Source organism: Ascaphus truei, chromosome 2 (assembly GCF_040206685.1).
Source record: "Ascaphus truei isolate aAscTru1 chromosome 2, aAscTru1.hap1, whole genome shotgun sequence".
Classification (NCBI taxonomy): Eukaryota; Metazoa; Chordata; class Amphibia; order Anura; family Ascaphidae; genus Ascaphus; species Ascaphus truei.
In genome coordinates this window covers 184,837,458-184,863,427 of record NC_134484.1, presented here as the reverse complement: position 1 = coordinate 184,863,427, position 25,970 = coordinate 184,837,458, and the positions used below count along the sequence as shown (strand labels likewise).

General features: G+C 45.8%; 1 protein-coding gene across 1 annotated transcript; it reads right to left on the bottom strand.

Annotated features, from left to right (window-relative positions):
• Nucleotides 1-287: 287 nt before the first annotated feature.
• On the bottom strand, nucleotides 288-19,971 carry LOC142487024 (regulator of G-protein signaling 9-binding protein B-like). The gene is made up of 3 exons (XM_075585667.1): nucleotides 19,551-19,971; nucleotides 17,446-17,755; nucleotides 288-2,764 (listed from the first exon to the last, which is right to left on the bottom strand). Exons 1-3 carry the CDS (start codon nucleotides 19,644-19,646, stop codon nucleotides 2,406-2,408), a joined length of 765 nt encoding a protein of 254 aa, XP_075441782.1. The 5' UTR covers nucleotides 19,647-19,971; the 3' UTR covers nucleotides 288-2,405.
• Between the last annotated feature and the right edge of the window lie 5,999 nt (nucleotides 19,972-25,970).

The window sequence follows — 25,970 nt, the reverse complement described above, 5'->3', positions numbered from 1 at the left end:
TCCGCATGGGGTCTGCACAGCTAGGCTGTGCAGGACACAGAACAGAGTTCTTGGAGGGGGAAGGTAGAGCTAGACTAGATCAATATTAAATTTGCCACACTTAGCCTGCCAATTCGCCAAGTGGTCACGTATTACCGCTGTGAAGCGCTATGTACATTAATGGCGCTATATAAATAAATACATACATAATAATATATTTTTTTTCTAAAAGTGCATGAATTGCTCATTTAGGGGAGCTCTCACAAATTGTAAATGAACTTTTACTTGAGAAATAAATAGTACCACACTTTTGTAAAACGTTTATTTATTTTTATTTGGTTCCCCGTTAAAGTGTTACAGCTGTAGCAGACACAGAAGAACAAACTTTTATATAGCACACTTTTGTCAGCGTAATCCTATTAACATATATTTTCTCTTCTTACTTTACTAAGTAAATACTACAAGCTTTTTAATGCATAGATAACATGAGAACGCAGAATACATTGAAATGCTTACGGTTTCTTAGTTGAGGTGCATTGTTTTTAACCTTCATAAAAAAATATGCCTGTTGGTCATAAATATACATTTTACATCAAAATATATATGAAGTGCTTTTACTTTGCTAGCATTCATACCTTTTGGTAGAATATGGTATTTCAGTGCAGTTGGATGGCACGGGAAGGGTTGCCTTTCACTTATATTCCACTGCAGAGTAGTTGGTCCTATCAGTAAAATGGTGATTAGACCCCGAGGGAGATTTAAACCTGGCAACTCTCCCCATGTGTATCTTGGGAACCGAGGGTCTCCGTAGCTGCAAATAGCATATAGCTCCGGGGGGATCCCCGGCTCCTATCCTGTAAAAAATGGGGGCTAACAAAACTAGCTGGGGTAAGTGCTCCTTTGAAAGGACCATATACAAAGCTCCCACCAAAATGTGCTTTTAGAGCCAGGGAAAACGTTGTATTTTTTGTTAATTGTGTTACATTTGATGCAGATCATCGGTCAGAGGCGCTTGTCATCTCTAATGAGACATGATTTTTAAAACCCAAACTGAAAAAAAAGGAAGAACTGGATACATCCTATCATAATATAAGCATTAAGTAACTCCTCTCCAATTCCCTCTATTGATATTCCACGAGTTGTTGACGCACGATGCTCCAAAACAGTCAATACAAACGTAAAATAACTTGATATACTTATATTGTTTATATTAAAAAAAAAACTTGATATATAATCCGGTTAAAATAGTTTGGTGCAATTATAGCAAATATAGCTGTATTTGGTATTGAAGATAATAAAACATCCATTTTGATTACACACAGTGCAATGAAAGGGAAGTGAATGTCATTTAATGCATCAAACTGCAATTCAAATTTGGTATTTATTTTAACATTTGAAGCAAGGGTGTCCCCAAGTTAAGAACTGTATTTTCCAACACCAAGGAGGTTCTTATTCTATATCTGCTGCTGCGACCGTTAGGGCTGTTTTTGGCTGAAAATCTTCCTTAAAGTCTGTTGATTTTTGGTTGAAATTGGTCCCCTTTATAAGACCCCCTCCACTTTCCCTGGCCTTGGTTCGCGCGCCGTCGGAGGGCGGGCCAGTGACGTCATGGAGCTGATTCGCCCTCATTGGTGACCGGCCCTCCTGTGAGTGCTCAAACTAAAAATTTCATAAGACCTACGCTTCCGCACACTTGCGGAAGCGTGCGCGAGCCCCTGCTAAAGCCGCTCCCATTGCGGCTGCAGGGGCTCACTGCCGAGCGTAAGCGCGCCTCAGCACGGTTAGGCGCTGACCATGTCCGAGGCCTAAGACATCTGCAGAGACAACAGGCGAGGAGATTCCCTCATTTAGAACCCCGCCCCCCCCCAAAAAAAATGGTCAGAGGGAGATTGCTTCTTTTGGTTTAAAATATATGTGTCTATGTATCAAACGTCAGCATGGACAGCTGCCGAAGATGAAGGGAACATATATTGTATTTAAATCTTTTAAGAAAATGTCAACAGCACATTAAGAAAGATTGGTAGGAGCATCGTAAGGACAATCCCTTATGCATTTCGCGACCTCAATGTCACTTCATCAGAGGCCCTTATGCGTTTCGCGACCTCAATGTCACTTCATCAGAGGGTTCCCTGTCCATCCTGGAGTTTGTTGCAGTGTATGTGAGGCCAGTACACCAGTGAGAATTTGAGGTACTGAACTGCGGAGCGGAAGTGCAACCTCTTGATTATGTGTGGATAAATATGTATTTTTTTTCCACGTGTATAATATATAGCGTTTGTGTGTGTATATTAGGCATTAACCCCTAAATAGTCTGCCATTCATTCTCCTGGCTCAAAAAAACGTGTAATGGGACATTTGCATGCAGTGTAGCTGCCTTTCACAACTCATTAAAATATTTAGAAATACTAAACCCAATAAAAAAAAAATCATGCCATGTTTACAGCACAGATAGAGAGCGTAACAGCTATAAGGGCCAAACCACACAGAACCCAAGACACAATAAACTCTCGCCCATTGCAGCAGTTCCGACTTTCCCCTTCTTCCATGGAGAGCAAAGCCACAGATGAGACCTCGTTGTTAACGAGCTCATCATTAATGCTCGCATTGGCCTCTACAGTCCATCTTAAAACATTAACCTTCATCTCCATGTCATTGATCATCTTATCCACTTTAACAATTTCATCTTCCAGTTCTTTGTGCTCCAGATTTCCTTTGTTCGTTGGGGAATCATTGTAGTTCATGTTCTGGACGCTTAGTGCCCTGGAGGCGACAGCGGAAGTGCCACCTGCAAATGTAAAAGGTGCTTTATTTAAAAAAAAACAAAAAAACTCAGTAACAGACAATGTCAGATTTCCCATTAGGCTTGTTAGGAACAGGAGTAACCTAAGGCGGCAAAAATTTCCGCCCCCATATAATTTTGCCACACTGTCGGGTCTCTCTGTCCTGAAGGGAAGCTACTTGCCTGTATCGCCCGCCTCCTTTCTGCCGCTCTCCTGCTCCTTTGGAATCCCGGCGTCAAATGACGCTGTGGACGCCCCCACCGTGACGTCACATGGCATCTCGTTGCCATGACGACGTGACTTTACGACGTCAAATGATGTAATGACGTCGTATTTTCATGGCAACGTGCAGCCGTATGATGTCATGTTTGGTGACGTCACGGCGTCATATAATCCAAAGGACCAGGAGGGCGGCACCAAGGAGGCGGCAGACACAAGAAAGTGCCTAGTGGCGGCAAATTTGGAAATCCGCCGCTGGTAACCGATTACAAAAGAGATGTGGGACACTTGGGGCGACTGTGGTAGAGTTTAGGAGCCATGTTGGGGACCGAAAAGCGAAATTTTGTGCCGATAAGGATACATATCCAAATATATATATAATTTGTGCAATGATTACAAAACAACTGTAATGTTGTTCAGGATACGCTCCCCATATGTGTATGAATAACTATTTCATTCCAGGTTCTTATCCTGTCCTCTAAGCACAAATTGTGGGGCGTGAGATTTTCTGGGGGGGGGAGGGGGCGCGGCAATTACAGAGGTCCTAAGGACCTGCGCTCTCCCCTAAAGAATTTAAATTAAATGCCGTGGGACCGCGTGAGGCCTCTGTAACTAACTTACCTTGACTTCCAGCGGCGCGTCGTCATGGTAACCTGACGTCAAATGACGCAGCAAGGTCACGTGACATCGTGTTGCCATGGCAATGGGACGTCACATGACCCGCAGCGTCACTTGACACTGGAGCCAAGCAAGGGGCAAGGGGGAGGGGAGCGTGAGCAGGGGAGGAAAGCAGGCAGGGGGCACAGGGGGAGGAGATTGCACTCCCCTGCTCTAAGGCACTGTACACCTTGTCTGCCTCTCCATCTGACCTGCATTTCATCTCCGGTCTCTTGCAACTGCTTACTGTCCAAGCGCTGCATGCCTCGCTCCTACTCCGGCTCTCTCCACAGCCCAGTCTTAAAAGCATTCTCTCTTCATATCAGTAGCTTTCCCATATCCCACCAACCCTCCTACCAATGCTATATTACCGTCTCTAAATTCTTTTATTGCTACTTAGGATGTTTTGTTTTTATAATCAAGAAGAGTGAAGACCTGCCTTTGTACTGAAACCACTGATTTTCTTTTGATTAATTCTAACGGCAGAATAAATGATGATGATAATCCTACCAGTTCCAAAGAAAAAACAAATCAGAGTCATTTTTGGTGTATTGTATGTGTGTTGTTATATCAACTAGATATTGTGAGCTACATTTAACATGGAATTAATGTGTGAATTTGTAAATGATTCATTGATTGGAAACTGTCCTTGGCAGGGATTCATTTTCCTTATGTGCACTTTTATGTTTGATACACTTTTCCTCCATATGCCTTCCAAGAATATTTTCTACATCAACATCTGTGCAACCAATTAAAACGTTGTTTCAAAGCAAAGCGGAATGTATACAGAAGTGGCACGTGCTTCTAAACATAATCACTTCAAATAGACAGAAAGGTAAATTGACTTAAAGCAGCTATCCAATCCACAACAGTATTAATATATTTTAGCGTATACTAACCAGTGGTCCCCTGGAACTGAACAACCCGTATAAAACCAAGTTATTATTACAGTTGAAAGCACATAAAAATATAACTTGTGAGCACACTCACATGTCCCAGAAAGGTCTGCAACCCTGTTTTCCCCAATTATCTCTTAGGCCTCGTTCAGGGTGCAGGCTTCGGAGGGAGGGCGTGCTTACGTGCGAGCTGCCGTGGGACACAATGTATTCAAATTGAATACTGGTTGTCAGGGTAGCAGCTGCCCTGTCTCCGAAGTACGGAGTTGACGCTGGCTACAGTTTCAATAAACAACCCAAGTCGTTTTTTGAAACTGCAGCAGCGTCACTGGGACCTCGGCAGCCAATGAAATCATTCTTGAGAATGATTTCAAGACTGCAACTTCGATCCCTAACCTCAGGTCTGTAGCCCCCTCCCCGCCTCCTCAACTCCTGAAAAAGTCTGCTGGGGAGGATGAACACACATCGCCCAGCAGACTGCCGCCCGCCCTCCCGAACGCCCGCCCTCCAACTCCTGCCTCTGGCACCCTGAACGAGGCCTTAGCATACAATGCTTTCACTGCAGCTAGGGATTCTGGGAAATGAGCACACTGTCACCTTTTGCTTCAAATCCATTTTAATCTTATGCCTGCCGTCTTACACAGCTTTTCAGCACAGCCGGAGTTAAAGAAATGCATAGCCAGTAAAACCACTCGCAGACAGGTGTTTCAACCTTTTGGGTCTCATCAGTGTGAGGCTGGTTATACTGGCTCTGCAATGTGAGGATGGGATAGGTTTTAACCACACATGAAAAATGAACAAATTTTATGGTGGGTATTAAAGTTGAGGAACAGACCATTGGGCAAGTTTATAATTGAGTGTACGCAGCCACGCAGTCTGAGCTTGTATATTGTGCTGTTTCTTTTTAGGTTCCCTTTTTGCCTTTGTCTGTATGTCTTCCGTCTCTCTATTCAACCTCTCAGTCCTGGATGCCTCAATGACAAATGTAAATAACTGCACAGAAAATTGAACAGTTAATGTAACCCGATGTTCAGGACTAGGATACACAGATGAACACGTATATATATATATATATATATATATATATATGTATATATATATATATATATATATATATATATATATACTGTATATATATATATATTTTTTTTTTTACATATGGTAGTTATATAACAAAATAATTGAAAGAAAAAATGAAAGATCAAACTGGGTATATATATAAAAGAGATATAAAAATGTGATATTGTGTTGTGGTTGGCTGCTTCAACTAATATTTCAAAGTTTTCTGAAGTGAAACATAAAATGCACAACTGGATGCACTTGGTTCAATTACTTTGCCATTATTTCAATGAAATCGCAGGTTGAAAATAAAAAAAACAACAACCAGTCCATATGGACCCTGCTGATCTTAAGACCAAATCTTTTTTGAATGACTTGGCGAGCACACCGGCTAATGCAGATACATTTTTAAAGCGGATTAGGACCTCTTACAGGATAGGTGCATTTGTGCTCTGGGTCACTATAAAGGTTAAGTGAGATTAGATATATTATTCAGATTAGATATAAATACACCGTGTGAGATAACACTATGAAAACCTCAGCAACTCTTAGGCTGAGTCCCCGCAGGCGCTGAGCGGGCGGTGCTTGCTGCTTTTAGTTAAATGTAATAGGGCAAGTCCACCATGGACATGCAAGCTCACCGCACACAATCTAACTTTCCAGCGCGCTCAACTACCCGCAATATCCCCCCCGTGCGTGCGTAAATGCATGACACCCGGCGCTCATGCTTGGAGAGCTCTCCAAGTATGAGCGCGCTCAGCGCCAGCGGGGACTCAGCCTTAGGCTTGTCCTATAGTAGGTGTGCATGTGACGCATGCTTTTTGTGTGTATTCTGTGAGTGAAGGTACTGTGTGTGTGTGTGTGTGTGTGTGTGTGTGTGTGTGTGTGTGTGTGTGTGTGTGTGTGTGTGTGTGTGTGTGTGTGTGTGTGTGTGTGTGTGTGTAGAGATTGTGAATGAATTAAATGAATTAAATAATATTTTAAAAATAAAAAAATGTTGCACAATAAAAATAATTTTTATTTATTTAACTTTGACACATACACACACATACATACATACATACATACATACACACATACATACATACATACATACATACATACATACATACACACATACATACATACACATACATACATACACATACATACATAAATACACACACACATACATACACACATACATACATACATACACATACATACATACACACACACACATACATACATACATACACACACAGACATACATACACACACACACACATACATACATACATACACATACATACATACATACATACACACACACACACATACATACATACATACACATACATACATACATACATACACATACATACATACATACACACACATACATACATACACACACATACATACATACATACATACACATACATACATACATACATACATACATACACATACATACATACATGCGCAAATTCATTCTTTTCCCCATCTTCTCCCCTGTCGGCTGTCTGGACGCTCACTACCGTGCACGCGCGCGGCCCCATTATAGAAAGACTGACTAACCTCAGCCAATAATAAGTGCAGCGCGCGCGACCACTACATAACAGCCCTGAGCACTGTAACAAGCTCTGCCTGGTAAGGATATAAGAGTTGGCTGCAGTGGCATAGCTATAGCCCAGGGGCCAACGCTCTTGGGGACCCGCTCTCTGGGGAGGCAATATTTGTCGCCGACTGAATACTCGAATCTGCCGATCTGCCCGTTGACTACGCATGACTGGCAAGCTCCGATCGCGCATGCAAAGTCGGCAAACGACGATTGCGCATGCGCACGAGCAGCTGGCATTGCTGACCGCGTATGTGCACGAGCAGCGGGCAAAATCTTGCCCGGGGTCCCTCGCATGTCCACGGGTTGGCTGCTTTTGTTTCTTACAAATTTAGGATAAAAAAAGAAGCTTTTCTTATGGGCCTCTGAATAGGGCAGTGATTATCTCTCCGATGTTTTCTTCACTTTGACCCTATTCCTGTCTTTCTCAGAGAGCCAATAAAGATAAGGGAAGGAGAGAAAGGGTATTTTACCTGTGCAAACTCATGGCGAAAACACAATGATATCAGACAAAACAGCCAAAGGAAATCAAAACTTCTTCCAAGTCTCAGCTGACCATGTTTACAAACTAACTTTAAAATACCATACCAAATCCAGGTATCATTTGTCTTACCACGTGTAGTGTAGGTAAATGTATTTGGTTGGTATACAACTCCCACTCCTTAATTGGTTTGGTACTTTTTTGATAACGCGTACTTTAGAAACTGACCAATATGCCTTTGAGTGCTGGAAGACTGGTGACACCTCAGCGTCACGGTCTTCTGAATGTCAACGATGTGATTGCTCCGTGTACTAATAACGTCGCGGACAGGCCCCACTCCCAGAGCTGAATTGGACTTCATTCCGATCGCATTCTGAACACAATCTCCCCCTATAAGGTGAGCAATTCTAGCATGATATGCCCTGCAGGGAATCGGCGAGACAGCGGCGACTAAACCTTCGCCCGCGATCATCCCCAAAGGGCCTCTTCCCCGCAGCTGTCCCACCACTGGACACTCAGACGCTGGCCACTTCACCAAGGTGAATTCATTTAAGGGCTAATTTAGATGTTGGTTCATGGGGTTAAGGATAGGGATTTTATGGTAAGGGGTTAGATTTTTAGGGTAAGGGGTTTTCGGGTAAGAGGTTAAACTTTTTAGGGGAGGGGAATAGGGCAAGGGAGGGTAGGGGGAAGCGTTAGTATTAGGGTTTAAGATTAGGGGGTTTTGGGGTAAGGGGTGAGGTCGGGGATTTACCTTGGCGGCGAAGTGGCCATCCGCGAGAGATCCCTGTGGCAAGGCGAGTGACGGCTAAACGCCGACGGAGATTTGGTTACAGCAAAACGGCTGGGACCAAATATCCTAGACCAGGTCATCGGGCCCCTAGAGCAGGGGTGTGCAAACTGGGGGGAGGGGGGGCGAAATCTCTGGGTGGATGGGGAGAGCAGGCACGTCTGCACAAACGGAATAGTTCGTGCACCCCTACCCTAGGGTTCCATTTTCAAGACTTTCATGTCACAGCACACTGAAAGGATGAACATTGCAATTGCTTTATGAAACAAAGTTTCAAATCCCTTACGAATTCTGTCACAAAGAAGTAGATATTAGTATTCTCTTCAGTGTACTTCACCTGTGTTTTCTATTTTGCAACAGCGTTTATGTCCAATCTGGAAGTAAAACATGCCACTCCACCTGTAACCGCAAGATGTCTGCTAACATTTCTTTTACACACTGATTTTCTACGTGTGTTCCCTGGGATCCTCTGGGAGGTCATTAGAGTTTTCCTCAAACATTTGGTACAACTGGATATTTTTTCCTCTTCCAGCTATCATAAGTCTTTTATTGGTGCTTACATATATAGCCAACCAACACCCCATTCTTACATTTTTGACACCACTGGTTTTTAATTTATTGGTCGTTCCTAAAATGGAGGTTGCCTATAAAGAGAAGGATGAAAAACACTGATCTATATGATTCAATTACATTAATCTGGAAAAAAAAATACTATATATAATATAGGAAGATGCAATTTTATTTAAAAGAGCAGTTCTTCAAACTCTCATATTTTTTACAGGGTGGGAAATGGGCTCCTCTCAGCCAAATGCCACTATTTCTAGCTCTGGGGAGCCACCGATTCCCATTATATATTTACCAGTGAAGTTACTGGGTTTTAATCTCCAGCTGAAACAACATTTTGGGCCAACAGGAGATTGCAACATCATTGGTTGTGGATTCCTATTGGACGGCCATTTAAAGCTGCAGTTCAGTCTTTTTTTTATTTTATTTATTTTTTTACTTCAATAGTTTCATGTGTGCAATCTGTAATTACCTAAAGAACTGTATAGCTGCAGGTCAATTCGTTCTCCATGTATTGATAGGTCGAAATTCCTGACATAATTAGTGAAGGGATTTGTTTATAATCTGCTTGTCTGTCAGTGGAAGCTCATGAATATTCATGAACACTCCTGCACTGACATCTGCTAGAGGGAGGGCAGGGCTGACAAAGGGGTGTGCCAGGGCGTGTGACAGGACATGAAGGGGCAGTGCCTTAGCAAATGGCTGTTAAAAGAATACAAGAAAATTGGTCTTTCAAAGTTGTTTTTTTAAAAACAGAGAATGCTAAAAGTATTTTTTCTTACTACAGAACTGATTTATTAAAAAAAACCACACATGCAGGATATTGACTGAACTGCAGCTTTAAAGCCTATTTAAAAACTAGGAATGAATACCGTTAACTTCACCAGTATCTCAGGGACTGGGGGTCCCCGGAGCTGAAAATAGTCAGCTCTACAGGACCCTCCAGTTCCAATCCTATTAAAAAAAAAATGTCGATTAGTAAGGGTTAATAGCTTCTTTTAAAACAAGTACTACAAACATCTTGCTCTACAGTGATAGTATTTTTAGGACATACGATAAATAAACTCCCCCCAAGACTCCCCTCCCCCCACCACCAAATCCACTCATTTCTTTATGGACTTGGTATATTTTGCCACATTGAAGGTTTACCCGGCACCTATCAAACAACTCTCTACTCAGACCACCCTCGGCTGCCTCCTCTTCTTCCTCCATCTCACCTCAGGACTTTGCTGACTTTTTTAAGGAAAAGGTGAAATCCATATGTGAGAACATCCCCTCTGTCTCTTCCTCCCATCCCACACCGCTTCCAAACTCTCCTCCTGCCTTCCTTGACCCTTTTTCCGCTGTCTCGGAGGAGGATGTGTCACTGCTGATCTCCTCTTCTCCCTCTACAACATGCCCTCTTGATCCCATTCCCTTCCATCTCCTAAAACCTCTTGCTCCTACTATAATCCCTACGCTCACACACATTTTTAACTCCTCCCTCTACTCTGGAACCTTTCCACCCTCCTTCAGGCATGCAACAGATATACCATTACTCAAAAACAGCAAGCTTGACCCTACCTGTCTTTCTAACAATCAACCTGTCTCCCTCCTGCCTTTTGCATCCAAACCCCTTGAACGTCTTGTATTGTCTCGATTGCTACATTTTCTCAACACCTATTCTCTCCTAGACCCTCAACAATCTGGCTTCTGCACTGCTCACTCCACTGAAACAGCCCTCACTAAAATAACTAATGACCTCCATGCTGCCAAAGACAGAGGTCATTACACTCTGCTCATACTACTCGACCTCTCTGCAGCATTTGACACCGTGGACACCCTCTCCTCATTCACATTCTCCATACTCTTGGTATTCGTAACAAAGCTCTATCCTGGATCTTCTCTTACCTCTCCCATCATACTTTCAGTGTCTCTTTTGCTAACACCTCCTCCTCCTCTATCAATCTCTCTGTGGGGGTACCCCAGGGCTCTGTCCTGGGACCTCTTCTCTTTTCTCTGTACAAATTTTCTCTAGGTGACCTAATCACATCTCTTGGGTTTAAATATCACTTCTATGCTGACGACACACAAATTTACCTTTCAACCCCTGACCTTACACCTGCTGTACAGACCAAAGTTTCTGAATGTCTCTCTGGGATATCATCCTGGATGGCCATCCGCCGACTTAAATTTAACATGGCAAAAACAGAGCTCCTTATACTTCCTCCCAAACCTGGCCCTATTACCTCCTTCCACATTACTGTTGGAAGTACCATCATTCACCCAGTAGCCCAAGCACGCTGCCTAGGGGTCACTCTTTACTCCTCTCTCACATTCGCCACATACATTCAAAACGTATCTAAAACCTGTTGCTTTCCCCCCGCAATATAACAAAGATACGGCCTTTCCTCTGCTATTCGACTGCTAAAACTTTGACTCGGGCCCTCATTCTTTCCCGTCTCGATTACTGTAACCTCTTGCTGTCCGGCCTTCCTACCTCAAACCTGTCTCACTTACAATCTATCCTAAACGCTGCTGCCAGAATCACTCTACTCTTTCCTAAATCTGTCTTAGCGTTTTCCCTGCTGAAATCACTCTCCTGGCTTCCTATCAAATCTCGTACCTCACACTCAATTCTCCTCCTCACTTTTAAAGCGTTACACTCTTCTGCTCCTCCTTAAATCTCTGCCCTAATTTCTCGCTATGCACCATCCTGACTCTTGCGTTCTGCTCAAGGATGTCTTCTCCCTACCCACTTTGTATCTAAAGCCTCTCTCCTGCCTTAAACATTTCTCACTGACTACCCCGCACCTCTGGAATGCCCTTCCCCTCAATACCTGACTAGCACTCTCTCTATCCACCTTTAAGACCCACTTTAAGACAGAAGCATATGAGTAGCACCGTGGCTAATACTATACATGATACATAAAGCTTGGCCCCCTGCAGACACACTTACCTGAATGTCCTCCTACTGTCTCTGTATGTTCTCCCCACCAATTAGATTGTAAGCTCTTCGGAGCAGGGACTCCTCTTCCGAAATGTTACTTTTATGACTGAAGCACTTATTCTCATGATCTGTTATTTGTATTATTTGTTATTTATATGATTGTCACGTGTATTACTACTGCTAAGCGCTATGTACACTAATGGCGCTATATAAATAAAGACATACATATATACATAAAACTCTCTAATCTTTGTTCATATCTAACACACACCACTTGATGCTAAAAAAAAACTTTATTCTTTTTAATCAGTTAAGACGCTAACAATACGTATTGTAAAGTATTGACAAAATGACCAAATCCAGCCATCGTTTCAGTCAAGTGCCCAAGGTTTCTGCTTCACTCATTGGAAGAGCCACTGGCATGAGGCTGATGATCACAAGTGAGAATGGAATGCGAACAGCCCATAACATAGCCTGAAGAACCCCCTGATAAATAACATCTCCATGAAGGGAATACCAGTTGAAAATTGATGTAAAGATTATTTAATGATTTCACCGCTAAGTTTTTTTTGGGGACATTTTAAACATGAAGCTCTACACAGGACCTAGCAGAACAGTAATATGTTTCATGGGGTTAAAACTAGGTGCTGGTTGGCTGTAAAAGAATTACCCAATCTATATCTATAAGTCTCAAATAATGGTTGTGTGTGAATGTCTTCTCCCTGCGTGATTGGCCCTGTGTTCCCCCTGTGTCATTGGCCATGGACGCACCCCCCCGCCCCCCTCACCCCACCCCTCACATTGCACCTCTTGCCCTCACTTGGATTAGGAATCTCACTTAGCAGGACCATCAACACACCACTACCACCCGCCGCCGGCCTCACCTCTCCCCCACCACCAACCCCCCTCCCCCCGGTCACAACACTCTGTGTCCCTGTCTCCCGCTGAGGCCCCCTGCCCCCGGGTATCACCTCCACCTGCCGCGCACCCCCATGCCGCCCGGGTGTCACCCTCCCCTACTGCCCCATGTGTCAGTCCACCTCGGACCCTGCCCCCCACCCCTTTCCCCGGTGCCCTCCACCCCTTTCCCCGGTGCCCCCCTGTCACATGGGCGTTGCTGCGGCTCCAGCCTGGCGTTGCGCGCACGCTGCGGCTCCAGCCTGTGGCTGCTCTCGCTCATCAGGCACTTCAGCCTCCTCCCGACGCCAGCTCGTGCCCGTTCTGGGTTGCCGTGCGCTCGGCGGCCTGCGCTGCATGCTCCGCCCCCACCGGTCAAAGCGCCCGCACATGAGGCGCCTTCTGGACCGGTGGGAGCGCGGAGATTGGATGGAGGTGGCTGGTGTCCACCGGTTGGGGGAACGGCCGGGTCCTCACTGCAGTTGGTGTGTGTGTGTGACACTGTGTGTATGTGTGTGTGTGTGTGTGTGTGTGTGTGTGTGACACTGTGTGTATGTGTGTGTGTGTGTGACACTGTGTGTGTGTGTGTGTGTGTGTGTGTGTGTGTGTGTGTGTGTGTGTGTGTGTGTGTGTGTGTGACACTGTGTGTGTGTGACACTGTGTGTGTGAGACACTGTGTGTGTGTGTGTGTGTGAGACACTGTGTGTGTGTGTGTGTGTCTGACACTGTGTGTGTGTGTGTGTGTGTGTGTGTGCGTGTATGACACTGTGTGTATGTGTCTGACATTGTGTGTGTCTCTCACTGGGTTTGTGTGTGGCACTGTGTGTGTGTGTGACACTGTGTGTGTGTGTGACACTGTGTGTGGGTGACACTGTGTGTGTGAGACTGTGTGTGTGTGAGGCACTGTGTGTGTGTGTGTGTGTGTATGTGTCTGACACTGTGTGTATGTGTCTGACACTGTGTGTGTCTCTCACTGGGTTTGTGTGTGTGGCACTGTGTGTCTCACGGTGTGTGTGGCACTGTGTGCTGCGCACGGGGGGAAGGATTGGAGCAGCGCAGGGGGGGGAGGACTGGACCTGCGCAGAGGGGGGGAAGGACCACAGCTGCGCATGGTTGGGGGGAGACGGAGAGAGACGAGGAGAATGGGGGGGGGGGGGGGGGGTGGCAAGAGGAAGGAGCGGGAGGTTTTGGTCCCGGGCAGCGCCGGGTCTCTCAGCTAGTCATAACTATTTTTAAATCAATGATGAAAATTTTTCAAGACAGTATCTTGAAAGCGGTCACGGGAGTGCGGCTTCCCTTAACCAGGAAACAAAAGAGGAGCCCTCTGCCATGTCCCTTCACTGCAGATCCTCTCCTGCGCTCCATGGGAACGCAGGGCGGGATCTAACCTGGAAAACAAACTTTCGTTGGGCATGACGTAGCCACTGTGTCACAGGCCCCTGGGAGTGCCAGACCCTATGACGTAGTGGGGTCACCCAAAGCACTTATAAGGTTAAAGGTCAAAAACTTAGGACCAAAATCAGCTAATGGCTGTAACATGATAAATAAGGTAAATCTTAGTTTCTGATGCCTTACCGAATAGTGTAATATTTCGAAATATTTTTGAAAGGTCTTGGAGATGTTTGTAAACCATATAAATGATGTTGTGGGAGTTGTGTTTTTGCTCCTTTGTTTGTCTTACTGTATGCTAACTTCCCTCGCCCTCTTGTAAATGGTCATCAGGGAGGGAGGATGGGGCGGGTATCACTGGGGTGGAGGAAACAAAGAAACCAGAATACAATTTCTCCATCAAAGCCTTTTTCAAACTTTGAACAAAAGGTATTAACATTGTCTACCATTTTCTGGTTCCTAGTTTGGTTATTTAAAATATGCAATTATTGGGGATACATGGGGACATTTCCTTTCAACGTTACAGACCTTAGTAGCCTGTTAAATATTGCTAGGCACAATGTAAAACCTTTTGTGTGATTTTCTCACAAATACGCGCTCATTTTATGATCTATATTTTGATCTCACCCTCCCCGTTTTGCTTTCTGTAACTCCCTTTTATCTCGTTCTTTACGTTAAATAAAGACAATGTACACACAAAAATAAAATAGCTGTGGAGTTGCTGCATAGAGTAGCCTTGGGTTGTAAAACAGGGCCACAGACGTTTCTTCAGGCCACTGCAGAAGTGTTGCTTGATGAAGTGAGACAGTATTACAGCTAATGGGTAGGGTGACCAGATTTTCAAAATGAAAAACCGGGACACAATAAAAAATTATTTATAAAACAAATTACATCACGTGACGCACCCCGTTGCCATGACAACGAGACACTGATGTCAGGCGGTGACATGTTGCCATGACAATGTGGCATCACGTGGTGTGTATAGGAGGTGGGCCCTGCAGTGTGTGTTTGTGTGTATATAAATAATGAAGACATTAATTCCAATTAAAATAATTAACAAATTAAAATTAAATAAATAATTGACAAATTAAAATTAAATAATTTTTTTTAGGCATTAATTAAAATTAAGACTTTTAAAAATGTGACCTTCCTGACCTTACACTTTGCAAAATAGGGTCTCTTGCTCTCCTCGTGGCAGTCAGTGACATCACTGCCATGCAGGGCCGCAGACAGCTTTTCTGGGGCCCAGGAAGAACGTTTTCACCGGGGCCCTCTACCCACGTTTCGGCGCCCTTGCGAGAACCCCCCCTTCTCACACACCTCACTCTCACCCCACCTCACACACCCCAGTCACCCATTCCTTCCCCCCCTCTCACCCATTCCTTCCCCCCCTCTCTCTTACACCCCCACCCCCATGTATTTTTCTCCCCTCCCCGCACTCAACCTCCCTCCCCAACATACGTGCACACACAGTGACACACACACACACACACAGTGACAAACACACACAGCCTCCCCTCATACTTCCCCCTCCTCTCCTCATACCTGCCCCCTCATACTTCCCCCTCTTCTCCTCCCCATATACCTCCTCTCCTCATACCTCTCCCTCCCCATCCTTTCCTCAGACCTACCCTCTCCCCCCCCTTATATCTCCCCTCCTCATACCTTCACCATCCCTCCTCATACCTGACCCATCCCTCCTCATACCTGCCCCATCCCTCCTTCTCCCTTCTCCATACCTTCCCCTCAGCTCCTCATACCTTCCCCTAGCTCCTGATATCTCCCCCTCCTCATAACTTTCCCCCCCTCCTCATACCTTCCCCTCCCCCTCCTCATACCTTCCCCATCCCTCCTCATACCTGCCCCATCCCTCCTCATACCTGCCCCATCCCTCCTCCTCCCCTCCCCATACCTTCCCCTCAGCTCCTCATACCTTCCCCTAGCTCCTGATATCTCCCCCTCCTCATACCTTTCCCCCCTCCTCATACCTTCCCCACCCCCTCCACATACCTTCCCCATCCCTCCTCATACCTGCCCCATCCCTCCCCATACCTGCCCCATCCCTCCTCCTCCCCTCCCCATACCTTCCCCTCAGCTCCTCATGTGGATGGTTCGCCCTCATTGGCCGAACCGCCGTGGGGTCGTGGCCACCCCTCTGTCGCAAGTTCTAAACACAATTTTGCTGTCTTTTGAAAAACTGGTAGTAAAGCGAGGCTGCCAAATGCGCGCGAAGGCACATACTGGGCCCAGCCCCATTGAGTGGCGGTACTTGTTTGTGCGCGTAGAACGTACTGGGGCCATAGCCATAGCATGCAATGCTTCCACTGCTGCCAGGGATTCTGGGTAATGGCAGGCAATGAGCACTCACACTGTGTCACTGTTTGCTTCTTTTCCATTTTAACATGGACACCTATAAGCGTATGCCTGCTGAATTACACAACTTTTCAGTACAGCCTGGGTTAAAGAAGTGCATAGCCAGTATATCTCACTAATTATATTGATGAACAGAGCTAAATACACGTTGTATTGTAGTTATTATATTTCTTTTGCATGGCACCAACATATTCAGCAATGCAGTACAATATGGGAGGGAGGACAATAACGAGTGTGTCGGTTCACCAAATGATCATTAACATCGAAGTGGGCCGCTTTATGGAAAAGTTTGACAGCCCCTGCGATAGCCATGATCAATTGTTAACAGCCTTTTATCTAATGGCTATCGCGCTGTAGTATTGTATTGTATGTCTTTATATTGCGCCATTAGTGTACATAGCGCTTCACAGTAGTAATACACGTGACAATCATATAAATAACAAATAATATAAATAACAGATCATGGGAATAAGTTCTTCAGCCATGAAAGTAACATTAAGGAAGAGGAGTCCCTGCTCCGAGGAGCTTACAGTCTAATTGATAGGTAGGAAGAACGTACAGAGACAGTAGGAGGGTTTTCTGGTAAGTGCATCTGCAAGGGGCCAACCTTTATGTATCGTGTTTAGTATTAGCCACGGAGCTACTCATATGCTTCTTTAAGCAAGTGTGTCTTAAGATGGTTCTTAAAGGTGGATAGAGAGGGTGCTAGTCGGGTATTGACTGTAGTGATTAGACTCCCAATCCTGTGACAAAGAACACTGTAATACTACCCCCCACCACACCGTTTAATTCCATGACGTGGTTGGTGTAGGTGCATAAGACTGCAGCTCACCTGTTGCTCCAGTCTGGATGGCAGGCTGATGAGTCACCGAGAGAGGCACGGCCAGTCCCAGCTCGAACACCTTGCACATGTCGGTGTGTAAGAGCTCCAGGCAACAGGAGAACTGCACCCACAGGCGCTCCAGCTCCGCACGATTGTCCACGCACAGCTGCTTGTCCCGAAGGGCTGTGGTCAGCTTGTTCCGGTTACTTAGCGCCACCTCTTGCGCTCTCTCACGAGTCCGCCTCAACTCATCACGCAGGCGGACGCTGTCTGACGAGCCCCCGACATTGACTGCTAAGAGCCTATAGCAAGACACCACCTTCCCATCCATGCACACACAAATAGAGGAGAAGAGATAAAAATAAAACACGAATGCCTATAAATATATATATATATATATATATATAAAATTTGGAATAGTTTTTATATATGTATCTGAGGGTGAGTATGTATAATTCTATATAATATATTAATATAATTCAATATATTGATGTAAACACACACACACACACACATAATTATGTGTGCATACAGTATGTGTCATCTAAAAGCCAAGTGAAGTAATACAATACATTCTTTCTAGAAATATACAACAACCCCGCATTTTTATTGACATTTTTTTTCACTTTTATTCATACAAGTTCTTTCAAGACTTCAGCTGTCTCCAATTTTAATCTTGTCTGTAACTGTTACATACGTTCATAATGTATATTATCTGTAACTGTCCATGAAATGTCTGTAAATATAATGTATAATCCTGTTAATTTAATGTAACCATGTTTTGTCACCATAACTCTGTGCACAGGACACACTTGAAAACGAGAGGTAACTAACTCTCAATGTATTATTTCCTGGTAAAACATTTTTATAAATAAATAAATTAATTCATTAATATCTTTAAATATAACACAAGCAATCGCCCATGTGTAAACTATAGAACACAACAGTTTGTTTATGTTAGTTTTGCTAGGTGGATGAAAGGGTATTTTCCATGTTCAAACCACCTATTGAATAGGCATTCATCTGCCACTGCTTAATAACCATAACATCTTCCTTAATTAGCTGCTTATTATTTAAGAAGCCATACAATGCTTTAACCATAAGCCTCTTTCTGGAGCCATAATGTGTCTTACAGTGCTAATAAATGTGATAACAGCCCTAACAGTCTTATGGAGCTAAACAGCACGGTCTGTACGGCTGTTTAGTGAATTTGCTCTGGTATCTGGTGTTTGAACACTTTACACAACATGCAGAATTAAAGAAAGTCATCTAATAATCCCTGTTCACAAAATGCCAGGGTTTGAAGATGTCTGGTTTTACATTTCTGTCCTACATTGGTTAATTACCGAAAGCACTTAACACATTGTGCTATTAAATAATGTCTGATAAATATAATTTGTGACAGCTCCTCATATGTAATCTAGTCAATATGCTGTTAAACTGCTCCCCTGTGCTGGAGAATACATCAGATCCTTTCAAATGAATGGGGATACAATCTTTCCCAGCACGGGGAAGTGGCTTTACAGATTACTGAATACAGGCCTAAATGACCTAACATATTCATGCTCAGTGGTGAATGCTATAAAACCAGCTTAAAAAACCCCCCAAAAAACCCAACACATTTTTACCATCAATCACACCCAACAACCGAGGGAACTCTGTATATTTTACTAATGACTTAAATACAGATTAGACTAAAAATACAAATGTAGATTTTGACTCAACTGCAAAAAAAATCTAACCTGTGAACAGAATTGTGTGCTGCATTTGATCAGCTCTAGTCTTTCCCCAGTTATATGCCTGCGTCCCTATTACCTACACCTATTGCATTTACATTACAGCCAGCAGCCTAACCCACTCCCACTACATTGCTTAGGTCACCAGTCCAGAGCAAGAACTCCCCTCTCTAACCCTGTTTCCATTCATGTCTGCAGCAGTTACCTTGTATTGACATTATATCACCCTCCTTTAACTAGCACTGCATTTGATATTCTAAAGCTATTGGTACAGTATCAACACTACATCTGTTTGTTGTTGTTGCTGCTAGTATTTAGAATTGACTAGGCCAAATAAAGGGTGCAGAGGGCGCTTCTAATGAATTTGGGTCAGTTTACCTTGTTGAGTGCTTCCACCACAGCAATGCATTCCTCTCTTACTTTCAGGGAGTTCACACTCTCTTCATTGGCCACCCTGATGTTCTGGATGGGCATTGCTGATCTCTTCTCCAAAGAGCCCTCCAATGTTACGTGCACTGAGGTCTTGCAAGCTGCATGTTGCCCTTCAGCAACTCAAGATCCTCATAGTTGAGCACTGAAGCAGAGAATGACGACTGGTTATCCTCTAATTAGAACGTACTGATCCCACCTTGCACTCCTGCCAGGCAAACCATGAAATAACAGTAGGAGACAATCTTCACCCTAACTGGACATAATCATTAATAATAAAAAATAAATTTAAAAAAGTGGGTGAATAAAGGACACATAACGTAGACGCTTTGCTGGATTCAGTTGAGTGTAATGGCTGACACAAAGAGTGGCGATAGCTAATCCAGGGGATTATAACAGGGTGGTCTGACCCAGGGTGAAAGGACAGGGCCTTCTTAATCCCATTATCTGATACTCTTAACTCCAGAGCCCTACTGTCTCCCACTGAAAATTATCTTTCATTTCCTTTTCCCTTAACTTCCAGCTAAAGGGATTGGACTCTTCCTAACAGGAACATTTTATTTACAGGTCAACTGTGTTTTTATTACTCCATTAGCTGGCTAAATACTGAGATAGTATTAGGTATGTGTGTATTATCAAAGATTAGACAAAGGACCTTGATTTGAGTTTAGGACAAGCCCTTTAATATCAAGCAGTGCAGAACTGCAATGCATTAGAGGTTAAAAGGTTAAAGTGCATTTGTATTTAGGGGTACAGTGTACCTCCACCTTTTTTAGTTTAAATCCTCAAATATGCTTTACTGTACGTTTTATTTAACAAATATAGAATTCCACTTTTGATTGAATGAAACAGTGATTTGTTTGAACACTTTCTACACATGAAGAAGAGATCTGTCAGCTTTTGAACGCCCTGTGTAATATATTTTCCGCTACAAAGATTTTGCAACCTACTACGTTGCCTCAGTATGTAGTAGGTTTAGAATTTCTTGCAATTAGGCAAACTACCTCTAGTTTTCTAATGCACTGTGGTCAAGGTGATTAAAACACCCCCCAAAAATGTCAGCTTGTGGTAACTTTGAGTGGATCAATGTAAATATCAACATATTTGTTGTTGTATTTGCATGTTCTAGACCACATACGCAAATACTTAATTCTAAGTGGCAGTAAACAAGTACACTTTTGATCCTTTAAACCTAGCTGGCTCAAAGTTCTACATCAGGTCTAAGCTTTTAGAGTAAGGCCTCGTCCAGGGTGGCGCTGAGCTGGGGCGGGCGCTCACGCTGGCCGCGATGAGACACATTGCAACAATGTGTGTGGCCTGCATGATCGCCCCCCGCCCCCTGCGCGTGCCCGCTCAGATTCAGGAGTTTCAAAATTTTGAATCTGTAGCTCTGATTTCAGATCACATGACCAAACTTATCCAATCAGAGGACAGCAAGGCAAAACCAATGCAATACAAGCATTGGGAGCTTGCATTGGTTGCTGTCCTCTGACAGGGAGGGGGGGGACACGAAACGGGGAGGGGGGGACACACGAAACGGGGGGGACACACGAACCGGGGGGGGGGACGAAATGGGGGGGGACACGAAACGGGGGGATACGAAACAGGAGGGGGACACGAAACGGGGTGGGGACACGAAACGGGGGGACACGAAACGGGGGGGACACGAAACAGGGGGGACACACACGAAATGCGGGGGACACACACGAAACGGGGGGAGGGGACACGAAACGGGAGGGGACACGAGACGGGGGGACACGAAACGGAAAACGGAGAGATGTGAATGGGGTGGGGGGGTAAAACGGAGTGGTGGTGGTGGTGGGGCAAATGGAGTGGTGGTGGTGGTGGTGGTGGGGCAAATGGAGTGGTGGTGGTGGTGGTGGGGCAAACGGAGTGGTGGTGGTGGTGGGGCAAACGGAGTGGTGGTGGTGGTGGGGCAAACGGAGTGGTGGTGGTGGGGCAAACGGAGTGGTGGTGGGGCAAACGTGGTGGTGGGGCAAACGGAGTGGTGGGGAAGGGGGGGCAAACGGAGTGGTGGGGAAGGGGGGGCAAACGGAGTGGTGGGGAAGGGGGGGCAAACGGAGAAGGGAAAAGGGGGGGCAAATGGAGTAGGGGGAAGGGGGCAAACGGAGTGAGGGAGGAAGGGGGGGCAAACGGAGTGAGTGGGGAAGGGGGGGCAAACGGAGTGGGGGGGGGGGTTGAGAGGGGAGGGAAGGGAGGGAAGGGGGGGTGAGAGGGGGGTGACAGGGGAGGGAAGGGGGGTGAGAGGGGAGGGAAGGGGGGTGAGAGGGGAGGGAAGGGGGTGGGTTTAGAGGGGAGGGAAGGGGGGGAGAGGAGGGAAGGAGGGGCGAGAGAGAGGGGAGGGTCGCGGGAGAGAGGGGAGGGAAGGGGGGTGAGAGGGGAGGAAAGGGGGGGTGAGAGGGGAGGGAAGGGGGGGTGAGAGGGGAGGGAAGGGGGGGTGAGAGGAGAGGGGGAGGGAAGGGGGGGGAAGGAGGGGGGAGAGAGAGGGGAGGGTCGGGGGAGAGAGGGGAGGGAAGGGGGGGGTGAGAGGGGAGGGAAGGGGGGGTGAGAGGAGAGGGGAGGGGAGGAGAGGGAAGGGGGGAGAGGATGGGGGAGAGGAGGGAAAGAAGGGGGAGAGAGAGTGGGGAGGGTGGGGGAGAGAGAGAGCGGGGGGAGGGAAAAAGCATGGGGGGGAGGGAGAGAGAGCGCGGGGGGGAGGGGGAGAGCGCAGGGGGGCGGGAGAAAGAGAGCACGGGGGGAGGGGTAGAGCACAGGGGGGCGGGAGAGAGCGCAGGGGGGGCCGGAGAGAGAGCGCGGGGGGAGGGAGGGGGTGAGCGCATGGGGGGGCGGGAGAGAGAGAGCGCGGGGGAGGGGGAGAGCGCAGGGGGGCAGGAGAGAGAGAGCGCAGGGAGGACGAGAGAGCGATGCAGGGAGAGAGAGGGAGAGGAGGGGGAGAGAGAGGGGGGGAGAGCGCAGGGGGGGCGGGAGAGAGAGAGCGTGGGGGGGAGGGAGAGTGTGCAGGGGGGGCGGGAGAGAGCGCAGGGAGGGCAAGAGAGCGATGGGGGGAGAGAGAGGGGGGAGGAGGGGGAGAGAGAGGGGGAGGAGGGGGAGAGAGAGGGGGAGGGTGGGGGAGGGATATATATGGATATATATATATATATTTATATATATCCATATATATATATATATATATATATATATATATATCAATATATATATATATATATGAAAAACAAAACAGAGAGCGCACGCCCCATAGTGTGACACTGTAACATTTAATGTAGGGAAGAATGGGTGGGGGGATTAAAAACACTCACAATGTGCAAGTTAAAATATAGCAGTATGTGATTTATAATCACCACCAAGGCAGGTACAATCCGCATCAAGTAGAGAGTCCAAGAATAGCTGGAATCAGTTGCATTTGTTGAGATGAAACGCGTCAGGGACGTACCTTGCGACATTACGCCATCACGTTGTGTGCATCCTTTACGGCCGGGGAGCACATGGAGCTATAGTGAGGCTTACTCTGATACCTTACCGATTTGGAGGATTTCAAGTGGTACCGGAGAGACAGCGCTGTTTGGGAGCCTGATTCCAGCTTTTCTTGGACTCTCTACTTGTTGCGGATTGTACCTGCCTTGGTGGTGATTATAAATCACATACTGCTATATTTTAACTTGAACATTGTGAGTGTTTTTAATCCCCCCACCCATTCTTCCCTACATTAAATGTTACAGTGTCACACTATGGGGCGTGCGCTCTCTGTTTTGTTTTTCTTATAGATTCTGCTGTGGAATTGGTTAATCCATGTGAGAGCTGTCGTGGGCCCCTGGATCCTGCACTCTGTCCTGTTATTACCTGTCAGGACTCACCTTAGGGTTTGGACATTGGACTTTGAATTTGTTATGTCATTTAATATTTTTTATATAATTGTTTATTCTAGTATGTAATATTATATCATTAATGGTTTTATTAATTTAGGGTATCTAGTATCATTTTTTGCTATTCACATAGATTTTTGTTAATTTATTGGCGCTACTTTCTTTCCTTTTCTATATATATATGTTACTGCAATACACGCTCCCCCCCCCTTCCCGTCGCTTGCAAATTTCTTCTAGCAGGACAAGATTGGTCTCCTGCTTACATGCACGTGACGTCACTGTGCATGAGCGCCAGCTCGCTCGCTCTGCTCTTCCCTTCACCCTGGACGAGGCCTAAGGCTGCGACCAGGCAGGGAGCGGGCGCGCTGTCGGGAGGGGGGCGAGTCGGGAGATGCGGCCAAGACGTCACAGAGCTGGTTCGCCCTCATTGGGCGAACCGTTCACGTGACGCGCGAGCGTCAAATTCAAATTTGCTTGCTTGGCAAGCAGGTAAGCGCCGCGCATGCTCAGGCGCTTGCTCACGCTGGCCACACACATTGCCGCAATGTGTTTTATCGCGGCCAGCGTGAGCGCTCCCGCCCGCTCAGCGCCACCCTGGCCGAGGCCTTAGAGACTGAAGTCACACTGTTTATTGTAGAAGAGAAGTGCTAGTAAATACAGTATAGCTTCAAATCATGGAACACTGTTATATATTATCTTGAAGTCACTGCTGCTGCAACAACATTCACCCAGCAGATGGCAGTGTACATACATTGTTATACATTTATCTGCCTTTTCACTCACAAACTGACCTGCATTATGCAACAGCAGCACGCCTTAAGGTAGGTCCATACTGCTGCAGACCCGCGCGGGGCGGAATCATATTGCCTAAAGGCATTGATCGCGCCCATAGATCACAAGCAAGCAGGAGGGGGCGCACGGGGCGCACGGGGCGCAAGGTGCGCAAGAAATCTGTTGAAACTGATTTCTTGGTGCGACAGGCCGGTCACGTGAGCGGTTCGCCCAATGAGGGCGAACCAGCTCCGTGACGCCCCTAGGCACACACCCAACGGCGCGCCCACCATGGACGGAACACGCACCCGCTTCACGCGGGTAACGTCACAGCGTTCGCATACCTCCGCGCGGGCGAAGGCTGTATGGCCTTAGGCTTAAAATCAAGATGAAGAAAAGAAAATGGAAAAATCAAGTGAACCATTTCCTGTAGTCTCTATCAAAGAATGCGACATAAAACTGCAAGCTAAGGCCCAAACACCAGACTTCACAACTTACTTTTGTAGATAACACTCTGAAGACATCAAGGCATTTGGCAGTGAAACATTCTCCCACTGACTGTTCTCTTAGCAGATTCAGCAGCTCATCATTAGTCCTTTCACAAAAAAAATTGTTATTGACAAATCTACCAAAGCCAAGTAACCAACTCTTTTCTATACTGTACAAATTGTATACTGTACCTGGTGTCATCAACTTTTTTTCTATACTTTTTTCAACCGCTGTGACGGGTAGCAAAGGGTTAATACCCATCTTCCATGGGTTACAACTGACCTTGTTGCACTCTACCAGTTTAGGGATACCTTGTAGAAAAGCTACAAAGTAACTGGCACTACCAAGGATCTCAATCACTACAGATGCCTGCGGAACATGTGCACAAGGCAAACAGGGCATGCAAAAGCACAATATTACTCTGACAATCTCCTCCAGAATACATCAAACCCAGCTAATTTCTGGAAGGTTATCAACAATATATTCCAGCCTCCTAACCATCAACAACCAAGTAATATCACTAAGGGGGATATTACTCTGACAAACACCACTGACATTGCAAATGCATTCAATGATTACTTTGTGGGGTGTGCCACTAACTTATTAGCGAAACGCAGCCCAAACCACAAACCTGAATCTCATCCTGGGTGTACCCCTATAGTCCCACCCCCTCCCAACACTGCCCACAATTTTCAATTTGGCCCAGTATCCGAAGAGGAGATTACACAAGCGCTTCTCAAATTAAAACTAAGCAGCCAATGTGGACCTCACTTACTACAATTTAGGTTCCTACGACTTGGTGCCCCAGCCATTGCCAAACCAATTGCTTCCATAGTCAACTCTATCCTGTCTGCAGTCCATAGCCCGAAGACCTGGAAAACTGCCAGAGTTGTCCCAATCTTCAAAAGTGGGGACAAAAACACTGTCTCAAACTACAAGCCAATCTCACTTCTCCCAATTCTATCCAAAGTCATGGAAAAATGTGTCCACTCCCAATTAAGCGACTACTACACCAAGACAAATTTCCCTAGCCAATTCCAATCTGGCTTTCGTCCCAAACACTCCACCGTAACTACCCTGCTAAAAGTTTGCAATGAAATCCAGTGTGGAATGGAACGGGGACAACTCACTGGTGCAGTATTCCTAGATTTTGCAAAGGCTTTTGATACAGTTGATCATGCTATCCTGCTTGACAAGCTCCAGAGCTCTGGAATAGGGGAGCATGCTT